The 11,698-nt window shown below is 50.5% G+C and overlaps 1 protein-coding gene across 5 annotated transcripts; it reads left to right on the top strand.

Moving 5' to 3' along the window:
- Positions 1 to 1,091: 1,091 nt before the first annotated feature.
- On the top strand, positions 1,092 to 11,607 carry IFI35 (interferon induced protein 35). 5 transcript variants are annotated; one of them, XM_081804940.1, is made up of 7 exons: positions 1,102 to 1,475; positions 9,578 to 9,676; positions 10,219 to 10,366; positions 10,457 to 10,563; positions 10,659 to 10,845; positions 10,945 to 11,051; positions 11,258 to 11,607. In XM_081804940.1, exons 1-7 carry the CDS (start codon positions 1,419 to 1,421, stop codon positions 11,447 to 11,449), a joined length of 897 nt encoding a protein of 298 aa, XP_081661066.1. In that variant the 5' UTR covers positions 1,102 to 1,418; the 3' UTR covers positions 11,450 to 11,607. The 5 variants fall into 5 exon arrangements, 4 of the variants coding, with proteins under 4 accessions (XP_081661065.1, XP_030889656.2, XP_030889654.2 ...); XR_014140476.1 differs by having other exon boundaries at positions 1,404 to 1,475; positions 10,219 to 10,563; positions 11,258 to 11,504; positions 11,575 to 11,607; XM_081804939.1 differs by having other exon boundaries at positions 1,092 to 1,475; positions 10,219 to 10,563.
- Positions 11,608 to 11,698: the final 91 nt, after the last annotated feature.

Genomic DNA, 11,698 nt, shown 5'->3' with positions numbered 1-11,698 from the left:
AAATCTTTTTATTTTTATTATTTTTTAAGATTTTTATTTATTTGACAGAGGCACAGCGAGAGAGGGAACACAAGCAGGGGGAGAGGGAGAAGCAGGCTCCCTGCTGAGCAGGGAGCCCGATGCGGGGCTCGATCCCAGGACCCCGGGACCATGACCTGAGCCGAAGGCAGACACTTAACGACTGAGCCACCCAGGCGCCCCCTCAGATCTTTTTAAAAAAAAATAAAAGGTGTGATTCAAGGGTCTTGGGTACAGTTGTGTCACCAACTGTTGCAGGAAAGGTATTTGGCGCATCTGGCGTTTTACCTTTTCACTGGATACCTGTGACCCTGCTCTACTGGTGAAATAGGCACTCTGTGCGGCTGAGCTGGTTCTAAGTCCCTAGATGGAAGTAGGAGTCAAACAGGTGTATTCCCCAAGCACTGTGCTTGGCATACATCCACCTGGGATGTGGGGGAAGGGCTAGGTCTGTGAATTACTCGAAGAATCCTGGACTGGATATTAGGAAAACAAATCTATTGTGCACCGTGTCCTATGTGCTTTTGTTTGATTCCTCACCCTTAAGTATTGGGCATCTCTTGAGACAGACTCCTAAGTAGCTTGCCTACTCAGTCACAAATGGAAGTAAATTTAAACCCTCTGCCTAGAAACTGACAAGTTCTCTCCACTCTACCTCAAGGCCCAAATTCAAATACTGTTCCAGCCAGGTTTGAATACATGCTTGACTTCTATCAGTATGACTTTGAGCAAGGTTCTATACTTCCCTGCCTCAGACGTTTAGAATTTCATCTGTAAAATGGCAAAAGCAACTTTGTGGGGTTGTTTGGAAGACTGAGTTAACTCATGTGAAGCAGATCCAGTATTGGGCACAGAAGAGCTCTCCACAAATGGCTGGCTATGAGCATGGCTTTGTGAACTTGGAGAGGCCTTATCCTGGTTGCATTTCTCATTCAATCTTAGTCTGCCTGTGCCCGTCATCTTTCTAGGCTCCAGGGAAATTTTTTTTTTTTTTAAGATTTTATTTATTTGACAGACAGCGAGAGAGGGAACACAAGCAAGGGGAGTGTGAGAGGGAGAAGCAGGCTTCCCCTGGAGCAGGGAGCCCAATGCGGGACTTGATCCCAGGACCGTGGGATCATGACCTGAGCCGAAGGCAGACGCTTAACGACTGAGCCACCCAGTGCCCCTCCAGGGAAATATCTTTAACAGCAGACAAAATTCTACCAACGGGCTTGTACTGGGATTAATAGGCTGGGAATCAGTGGTTGATTGGGGCCCATATTCTGTTTGCTGTTACTTGTGGGTGGCTTCCCCTCAGGCCTCCAGTCAGCGAAGTCAACTTCCAAGGCCAGAAGGGCTCCTCCCAGGGGCGGGGAAACCAGCTGGGGCGTGTAAACAACGGCCAGGGTTTTGCTGAAATGAAAGTGGAAGTGTATCTTAGACCCAGCTTGGAGAGGACAAAGACACCTCGGAAGGTAGAAGCAAGAGTTTAGTTATAGGGGACACTGTCACTTTGTGCCCAGCTCTGAAGCCTCAGCTCTTGTCAACCGGACCCCAGGCCCATGTCAGTGATGTATGGTGATGCCGTAAGTGAGGAGAGTGTTGGGGGATGGGGAGAAGCAGAGGAGCATTCCTCTTGGCTGGGCATCTGCAGTTATCTCAGGGTCTGGTGGCCAAGCCTCTCTGCCCGTCTCTTAGACCAGCTAAACTTCTGGGGAGAAGCAAACGGCTGGGATTAGCTCTCCCCTAACCCATTGCCTCAGAGACAATTTTGTAACCTTCACCTCAAGAGCTCATGAATTCCTTGTGTGAATGCGTTTTTCCGAGAGAATTCAGTTCTCACTAGATACTTAAAGGGTTCTGTGACCCAAAAAGTGTAAGACTCGTTCACACCTTTATCTCCTGAGATCTTGCCCAACAAACTTTCCCTCCTTATGTTTCACCCTAGAGTTGAAATGGATAGTTCCTCGCCTTACAGTTCATTTGAACTGAACGCTGAGCCCTCTTCCGGGTCACAGGAAGACCTCTTCCTCCTCCAAGAGCTTACCTAACCCCTGCGTGCTGTAGTCTTCCCCTTCCTGACCTGTGAATGCCCCGACTCCTGCTAGACTAAGACTGGCCCCCTGTCTAGCCTGTTGGCCCTTGATCCCTAGACATGCCAGCACTGTGCCTGCAGTAGGCACTCGATAAACAGCTGTGGAATGAATGAATCTCCTCCCCTCTCCAGCTTCTTCAGTCTTTCCCTCCCTGCTACTCCCCCATCTCATAAATACACAAATGTCTTGCTTGGGAATTTTTCATTCGTCCCACAAATGTAAGAAAGATACAGGCTCAGGGCGCCCGGCTGGCTCAGTTGTTGGAACCAAGTGACTCCTGATCTTGGGGCTGTGAGTTCAAGCCCCACACTGGGTGTAGAGATTACTTAAAAAAAAAAAATTAGGGACACCTGGGTGGCTCATTTGGTTAAGCATCTGCCTTCGGCTCAGGTCATGATCCCAGGGTCCTGAGACTGAGTCCCGCATCGGGCTCCCTGCTCCGCAGGAAGCCTGCTTCTCCTTCTATCAGCTTGCTGCTCCCCCTGCTTTCTCTCTCTGTCTCTGACAAATAAATAAATAAAATCTTTAAAAAAAAATTAAAATTAAAGCAGATAATCCATAAATCCATACAATAAAAACTTAGCACACTGCTTGGCACCTACTAAGCATACAGTATGTGTTAATGTTACTGCCAAACTTTCAGAACCCCAGTTTCCGAAGATTATCTTGATTCACCCCCATCTTCTACCTCTGCCAAAACTACTCCCTTAAACAGCCTTTACATATTGAAAGGTGGGTTCAGGAAACTCTTTTATTTTAATCACCCTAAATTCATTATTGAGAGATAACCTCTATTAATAACATTTTGGGGGATGCCTGGGTGGCTCAGTCTGTTGAGGGTCCTGGGATTGAGTCCCTCGTAGGGCTCCTTGCTCAGCGGGGAGCCTGCTTCTCCCTCTGCCTGCCACTCTCCCTGCTTGTTCATGCTCTCTCTCTCTGACAAAATCTTTTTTAAAAAATAATATTTTGGTGTCTATCTTCCCAGAGTTTCTTAGCCTTTTTATTTTTTTCTAAGATTTTATATTTTTTTTTATTTTTTTTATTTTTTAAAGATTTTATTTATTTATCTGAGACAGAGAGAATGAGAGAGACAGAGCACATGAGAGGGGGGAGGGTCAGAGGGAGAAGCAGGCTCCCTGCGGAGCAGGGAGCCCGATGCGGGACTCGATCCCGAAACTCCAGGATCATGACCTGAGCCGAAGGCAGCCGCCCAACCAACTGAGCCACCCAGGCGCCCAGATTTTATATTTTTTTTAAAGTAATCTCTACACCCAATGTGGGGCTCCAACTCATGACCCCAGATCAAGATTCACACGCTCTTCCAAGACTGAACCAGTCAGGCACCCCCATGCGTTTTTATGTGTTAATAAAGATCCTTATGAAATAAAACTTTTTAAATCAACAGAATAGAGATCCTATTTTCTATACAGTTTTGTATCTTGCTTTTTTGGCTTATTGTGAGCATTTTTTCATACCGTTTAATGTTTTTCTATGTCTTTGAATTGCTACATGATATATTTATTTAGCTATTCCTCTATTTTTTTAAATATTTTATTTATTTATTTATTTAACAGAGAGAGAGAGCACAAGCAGGGGGAAAAGCAGGCAGAGGAAGAAGCAGGCTCCCCACTGAGCAGGGAGCCCGATGTGGGGCTCGAGCCCAGGACCCTGGGATCATGACCTGAGCTGAAGGCAGACGCTCAACTACTGAGCCACCCAGACGCCTCTAGCTATTCCTCTATTGTTGGATATGTAGATTTCTTTTTGTCTGTTTTGTTGTTTTGTTTTTATTTTATTGTTTTGCTTTTTTTAAAGATTTTATTTATTTATTTATTTATTTGTCAGAGAGATTGAGAGAGAGGGAACACAAGCAGGGGGAGTGGGAGAAGCAGGCTTCCCGTGGAGCAGGGAGCCCGATGCGGGGCTCGATCCCAGGACCCTGGGATCATGACCTGAGCCGAAGGCAGACGCTTAACTGACTGAGCCACCCAAGCCTCCCTGTTTTGTTTTGTTTTTAATGTAAACTCTACACCCAATGTGGAGCTCGAACTCAGACCCTGAGATCAAGAGTCACATGCTCTACCGTCCAAGCCACCCAGGCACCCTTCTCTTTGTCTGTTTTAAATAAAGCCACAATAATAATCTTTGTACATGAACTTCTGGCCATTTCCTTATAAGTAGGACTGTTTTTTTGTCACTCAGTCTCAGTGGTCATTCTCATTCCTCATCTTTGTTGGCCTGTTAGCAGCGTTTGGCACAGACGCTGGCTTCTCCTCCTTGAAACCCTTCTTCACACTCCTCTTCTCCCTCTAGGTTCACTGACCCCCTCCTCTGCATCCTCCTTGGCTGGTGCTTCTCTGTTCCCCTGACCTCTTAGTGGTGGGTGCCCCCAGAAATCAGCCCTTGGACCTCTCTATGTCTGCACCTCCCTCCCTGTTGCTCTCATGTAGTTGTGAGACTTTCTTGTGATCTTACTTAGTTTTGTGACTCTACCTCCCCCACATGAATAATCCCCAAACGTATACTTCCGGCCTGGACATCTTCCCTGAATACTAGATCCCTAGAGGCAACTGCTACCCTCTGTCTCCACTGACATGTCAAATAGGCACTTTGTATCTAATGTGTTCAAAATAAACCCTTCATTTTCTGCCCTAAATCTCTTCCACCCACAGTCTTCCCCATCTCAGAAAATGGCTCTCATTCCCTCCAGTTGCTCAGGCCAAAAAGCTTAGAGTCATCCCAGACTCCTCTCTTTCTTCCACACTCTATTTCTGATCCATCGGCAACCTCAACCAATCTAGACTCCACTGCCCCTCACCACCTCCATTACTCCTGCCTGGTCCAAGCCACCAACATGGCTCTCCTGGACGCTGTAATGGCCTCCTCGGAGGTCTCCCTGCTTGTGCCCTTTCCCCACATCAGTCTAGTCACACAACAGCCAAGTCATCCTGTCTGTGGCTTCCCACCCCTCATTGTGTAAAAGGCCCTGCATTGTCCCAACCCGTTTCCTCCTCTGTGACTTCCTCTCCAGCCCCCGTCCCCGCAATTCCTCTGCTCAGCTTCACTGGCTTTCTTGCTATTCCTCAGATCCGCCTGACAAACTCCCATCTCAGGGCCTTTGCGCTTGCTGTCCTCTGCATAGAACTTTCCCCCACGTGCACACATGGCTTTGCTCCTGCATCTCCTTCAAGTAAATGATCCAGCATCATCTCAGCAAGGCCCGCTCTGATCACCCCATTTAAAATGTACTCCAACATTCTCTATCCTCCCCCTGCTTGGTTTTTGTCCACAACACTAACCCCACTAGCATACTGTAGATTTTATTTATTCTGTTTATTGTCTGGCTCATCCTCTAGAATATAAACTCCACAAGGAGGTTTTGTGTGTTTTGTTCACCACTATGTTTCCAGAGCCTAGCGCAGTGCCTGGCACTTGGTAGAAGCTCAGTAGCTAATTGTTGAATGAGTGAATGAGAAAGCAGATGAGCGCGTGGACTTCTTATAGCCTCCTTCCCTTGAAGCCCTGCTTCATCGCTCCCCCTCCTCTGTGTCTCTGACAGTCCCCAGTCCAGGCCCTGGCACCGCCTTATCTTTGGCCAGGCCTTCTTTTTTTTTTTTCTCTGCCATTCCTTTTGTCTCCCCTGACCCCTGACTAGGTATCCTCAAAGATTACTTTTTTTTTTTTTAAGATTTTTTTTTTTTTTAATTTATTTATTTGACAGAGAGATAGCACAAGTAGGCAGAGCGGCAGGCAGAGGGAAAGGGAGAAGCAGGCTCTCTGCCGAGCAGGGAGCCCAATGCGGGGCTCGATCCCAGGACCCTGGGATCATGACCCGAGCCGAAGGCAGCTGCTTAACCGACTGAGCCACCCAGGTGCCCCAAAGATTACATTTTTTAAGGCTCTGTCCATCAAAGTGTTCTTCCTTCTTTTTGGCTTCTTCCATCACCACATGCTGTTCCAACCCAGAGTCCTTTCCACCAAGTCCTGTCCCTGACCCCATGTGTCTTCAACAGCCTTGGGTTTGACTTACTTTGGCCCACTGATTAACCCTGAGAAACTTCAGATTCCTCAGCTATAAAATGCGGATTCATAGGGGTGCCTGAGTGGCTTAGCTGGTTAAGCATCCGACTCTTGATTTTGGCCCAGGTCATGATCTCAGGATTGTGGTATCAAGTCCCACAGGGGTCTCCATGCTCAGCACAGAGTCTGCTTGAGATTCTCTCTCTCCCTCTCCCCCTGTCCCTCCCCCGGCTCACACACTCTCCCTGTCTCTCAAATAAATAAAATCTTTTTAAAAAATAAAATGAGGATTGATACAATAGAAAGCATTCAACATAGCATGCATTATGTGCCAGGCACCGTTGTTTCCAACAAAATTATATGTAGGTGGAAATTGCTATTATGCCCATTTTACAGATGAGGAAACCAAGGCACAGAGTTCAGTAACTTGCTCATTGTCTTGCAGGACTAAGAGGAGCTGGATGTAAGCTCCAGAGGTTTGGTCCCAGAGTTTGTGCTTTTAACTGTTAGGCTGAACTGCCTCCAATACCCCTATGATGAACATAGATAGCATGAGATTTTATCTTCTGGGGTGGCTAGGTTGTAAAGTTGGCAAATAAAGCAGAAGCATGTAGGTAGTCAGAATTAACCTTAAATCATTAACTCACCCCTAGAGTATCTAGAATTTACAGTCTGTCAATGAGCTCCACGGGGAAAGGATTGCAGTTTTTGTTTTTTTTTTTTTCGGCAGAGTGGCAGATGCACACTGGCTTGCATTTAGGAGACCATGTTTTCATGTATGTGTAGTCAAATTCATGTAAGTGACTACGATCAGCCTGTGTTGTCCTTCAGAGGGTCCTATAAGAGAGAAGTTTCAGCTGGGAGCTCGAGACAGGGGGCAGTTTTATGATACTTAAATGGAGATGGGGTCCAACTGTGCCCAGCACCTAGCAGGCCCCCAATAACCACTGGCTCATTTCCTTGCCTGTTGGGTCCCTGGCTTTCTACCAAACTCTTGACACCCAGGTCTACAATCTTGGCATCATCTCTCCAGTTTGTCCCCTCTGTCTCCTTAATATAAGCATCCACAGAGTCCTGGCGCTTTCCTCATGAAATGTGCTTACCCGCGCATGCCCACTGCCAGAGGCCTAGCTCAGCTCCTGCCATGTCAGTGGGAATTAGAACCTCAGAGTCTCACTCCTTCATCAGTGGGATGAACCCCGCTGCTTGGGTTCATCCTGCCATGGCTTGCAAAGCTGCTTCTTAAACACTGTGCCCAGCACCTCACCCCCCCCATCAGAAATCTTCACTAGTTCCCCATCTCCTACTGATATCGGGTCTGAACTCCCCTGCTTGAATGGTTCTTTTTAAAACTCTATATTTGGGGCGCCTGGGTGGCTTAGTCGTTAAGCATCTGCCTTTGGCTCAGGTCATGATCCCAGGGTCCTGGGATCGAGCCCCACATCGGGCTCCCTGCTCAGCAGGAAGCCTGCTTCTCCCTCTCCCACTCCCCCTGCTTGTGTTCCCTCTCTCACTGTCTCTCTCTCTCTCTGTCAAATAAATAAAATCTTTAAAAAAAAAGAAAACTCTATATTTGTTGGGGTGCCTGGGTGGCTCGGTTGAGCGACCGAGTCTTGATTTTGGCTCAGGTCATGATCTCAGGGTCATGAGATCGAGCCCCACACTCAGTGCAGAGCCTGCTTGAGATTCTTTCCCCCTCCCTCTCCCTCCCACTCTGCCCCTCCCCCTTCTCATGCTTGCTCTCACTCTCTCTCTCACATAAATAAAATACAATCTTTTTTTAAAAATGGGAAGGTATAGGATACTGGAACCACATTCCCACGTGAGAAAATCTTGGTTGGAGCTGAGAAGAGGCTTCCACTTTAGTGGGGACATGCTCTCTCCAGTCTGTGAGTCCCTAGCATTCCCTATCATCTACAGTGACTCCTGGACTCATTGATGTCATCTAACCAGGCCTTAAAGGCACCTTATTTGTAGAAATATAAAGAACTGGGTACCTTTCTCACTACTCATAAACCAGCATTATTTGGTCAAGCCCTGGCTTTCCTCTGCTTAAAAACAGAGTGAACTCACACTGAATGTCTTCGGTGCCCTCTGTAGTATGCTCCCATTCTGTCATTCATTCACTGCAGTCATTCATTCATTCAACACACATTGACTGAATGCCCGTTTTGTGCCAGGGACTCTGCTGAACACTGGGGATACAGAGATGACTAGGACAGAGTCCCGCCTTCCCAAGTGAGCTCACGCTTCTTTGAGCTGACCTTATTTATCAGGCTTCCCAACCACAGAGTGAACCCTGCCAGCTAACGTCTACTCCATCCCACAAACAAAGGTGCATTTATTCGTATCCCTGGTGTCATTCCCTTGCCCATGTTGTCACTCTTCGTCTCTGGACTTGCTCCAAATCATACCCAGCCTGAAAGGCTGCTTAGTACAGTGGAAAGAGTGGCAGTCAAGGGACAAGCTGGGAGATGTGGGGTAAACTGCTCCCCCACTCTGGGCTTGACTTCTTTTGGGTGGGGGGGCTTGATTTCTTCACTGGAAAGCACAGATTAGCAGTCTGGAGCCAGCCTGCATAGTGCTGAATGACTTCGGGCAAGTCACTTAACCTCTCTGAGCTTTGGTTTCCTCATCTGTAAAATAAGATTGAGGGAATTTATCTCATAGGGTTGTTTCAAGAATGGAGTGATACAATCCATATCAAAAGCTTGGCACAGTGCCTGACACATAGTAAGTGCTTAATAAATGTTAGCTAAGGGCGCCTGGGTGGCTCAGTTGGTTAAGCGACTGCCTTCGGCTCAGGTCATGATCCTGGAGTCCCGGGATCGAGTCCCACATCGAGTCCCTTGCTCGGCGGGGAGTCTGCTTCTCCCTCTGCCCTTCCCCCCTCTCATGCTCTCTCTCTAATAAATAAACAAATAAATCTTAAAAAAAAAAATAAATGTTAGGTAATAGTATGACATTTTGCCACTCTAAGCCCCCACTCCTTCTGAAGGCCTCCCTAGTGATGTTAAGTCCTATGGGACGACGGTCCCTCCTCCATACTCCCGATGTCCTCCACAGTCCGTCGTGTGAGGGTACATGCTGCCTTGGGTACCGTTTCCTCCAGACCCGAGGGCTGGCCTCTTGTCCCTGTGTCTCCCTGTGTCCGTGCCCAGCACCCCGCAGCAGGAGCTCAGTGTTTGTTAAAAGCAAGCTCTCCTGTAAAGAGCAGCTGTGGCTGCTGCCAGGGCCCCTCCTGCGCCCCCAGAGAGCGGCCAGGCCCCCCAGGGATGAGGTCAGCCAAATCCTGAGGAGAGCAGGCCAGGACCCGCCCGGGGCAGGGGAAAGGGGCTGGGCTGTCCTGGAGCTGAGCATCAGCTCTGCTGTGGGAGAGTCCACAACAGGGTCCCCTTCCCCTGGGCTCCCTCTCCGGGAAGGCAGGTGGATGTGTGCCCATTTCCCCCCTGCTCTAATAGACCGTCGGCGCCCTCCGGGAGGAGCAGGCCGGACTGAAGAGCAGGCTGCAGGAGCTGCAGCGGCGGTGGAGGGAGCTCAGGGCCCTACCCTACGACCAGGTAAGCTGGCAGAGGGGTGTGGCCTGGCAGGAAGAACTAGAAGTCAGTTTCCCTCCTGGCTCTGCCACTTCCTCGCTCTGTGACCTCGAGTATGTGACTTGAACTCTCTGGACCTGTTTTCTCATCTGTAAAGTGGAGCTACCAAACTTGCAGCGCTGTGTGAGGACAAGCTAAGATCTTGGGTCTAAAGTGCCGGTATAGGCTTGACCTACATTCATCTGCTCCTTTTTTTTTCTAAAGATTTTATTTATTTATTTATTTGAGAGAGAGAGAGAGTGAGAGAGCACAAGAGGGGGGAGCGGGAGAGGGAGGAGCAGACTCCCCGCTGAGCAGGGAGCCCGATGCGGGACTCGATCCAGGGACTCCAGGATCATGACCTGAGCCGAAGGCAGTCGCTTAACCGACTGAGCCATCCAGGCGCTCCATCCGCTCCTTTCAATAAATGTATTTGTCCCCGGCATCGAACACTTTCCTCCTGGGGGCTGGGGTGGGGCCTCTCCCACCCTTGAAGGCTGCATCAGCCTCCCTTCCCCCACCTCCAGGTCCCATTCCAGGCACCTGCGGTCCCTCTGGTGTTCCGAGGACACACTCAGCAGGGCCAGGAAGCGCCCAAGTGGTTGGTTTCCAAAGTGCGGATCGGCTACCCTCTGTCTGGAGGCTCTGCTCTGGTCACCTTCGATGACCCCAAGGGTGAGTCCTCTGAGAGAGGCCCCGGGGGGGAGGCTGGGAGGCTTCCTGGCACCGACCATGCTCCCCCCACCCCGGGGCGCCCCCCTCCAGTGGCCCAGAGGGTGTTGCAACAAAAGGAGCATGAGATCCACATAGAGGAATGCCGGCTGCGGGTGCAAGTGCGGGCTCTGGAGCTGCCCATGGTGACCACCATACAGGTGACAGCGCGGCAGGGTCCTGGGACACGCAGGGGCTGCGGTGCGCTTGGGCCCCAGGCAGCGGGGCCGGGCCTCCCCTTCTTGTCTGCCCCTAGGTGTCCACTCAGGTGAGCAGGCACAGCGTGCTGGTCAGTGGGTTTCCTGCCGGGCTCAGGCTGGGTGAGGAGGAGCTGCTGGACAAGCTGGAGATCTTCTTTGTCAAGACCAGGAACGGGGGTGGTGATGTGGAGTCTCGGGAGCTGCTGCGAGGGGGCGTCGTGCTGGGTTTCACTAAGGACGCAGGTGAGGGCCCCGCCCACAAGACTGGGGCTGACTGAGGACTCAGGCCCCGGGAGAGCAGGGCGCTTGACGCTAGCAGTCCATCCCTCTCTCCCCCTCCAGTGGCCCAGTACTTGTGCCGGGTTGGCCAGTTCACAGTGCCACTGGGCAAGTGTAAGTGCCCTGTGAGAGTCTCCCCCTACCTCAGTGGGGAGATCCAGAAGGCCGAGGTAAGTGGGAAGGTTACTCAGGGGCTGGGCCAGGCGCCTGCCTGCCTGCCAGAAACTTGCCCAAGGATCAGAGTCCCCAAACCCCTCTGCCCTCCCCCTTGCCGGCCTCTCTGGCCTCCTCGCCCCTTCCCTACCCCCAGGGGTACCACCTGCCCCCAGTCCCTGACTCCCAGGAGCCTTTGCCCATCTCCTGGCTCCTTTTCCAGATCGCGTTCCGGCCGGTGCCCCAGTCAGTGCTGGTGCTCAACATTCCTGATGTCCTGGATGGCCCGGAGCTGCAGGACATCCTGGAGATCCACTTCCAGAAGCCCTCCCGTGGAGGTGGGGAGGTGGAGGCCCTGAGAGTCGTGCCCCCCGGACAGCGGGGCCTGGCAGTCTTCACCGCCACCTCGGGCTAAGAGCCTGCCCTCCTCGGCGCCCACACCCATCTGCCAAGCCTCTCGAACCAGGCTGGAGCGGGGCGCACGGGTGCAAGAGATCGTGCGGGTCGACAGTGGCAGGGATTATGGGTTGTGAAATGCTGCCCAAGAACAATAAAAGTGGCGTGATCTTCTCATTTCATTTCGTAAAAGGAAACTTGATTTGAGCATGACAGGAGGAACCCTAACCTTCCACTCTCAGCACTGGCCTTCCGGGAGCCCACCTTC

Source organism: Leptonychotes weddellii, chromosome 15 (assembly GCF_054177405.1).
Source record: "Leptonychotes weddellii isolate Sample4059 chromosome 15, ASM5417740v2, whole genome shotgun sequence".
In the NCBI taxonomy this organism is placed as follows: Eukaryota; Metazoa; Chordata; class Mammalia; order Carnivora; family Phocidae; genus Leptonychotes; species Leptonychotes weddellii.
This window is presented reverse-complemented; position numbering and strand designations above follow the sequence as displayed.

Coding starts and splice junctions, on each gene's coding strand:
- IFI35 (XM_081804939.1), top strand. CDS start 1,419: ATGAAAGTGGAAGTGTATCTTAGACCCAGCTTGGAGAGGACAAAGACA. Junction 9,677..10,218: donor GGGCCCTACCCTACGACCAG/GTAAGCTGGCAG, acceptor CCCCACCTCCAG/GTCCCATTCCAGGCACCTGC. Junction 10,564..10,658: donor CCATGGTGACCACCATACAG/GTGACAGCGCGG, acceptor GTCTGCCCCTAG/GTGTCCACTCAGGTGAGCAG.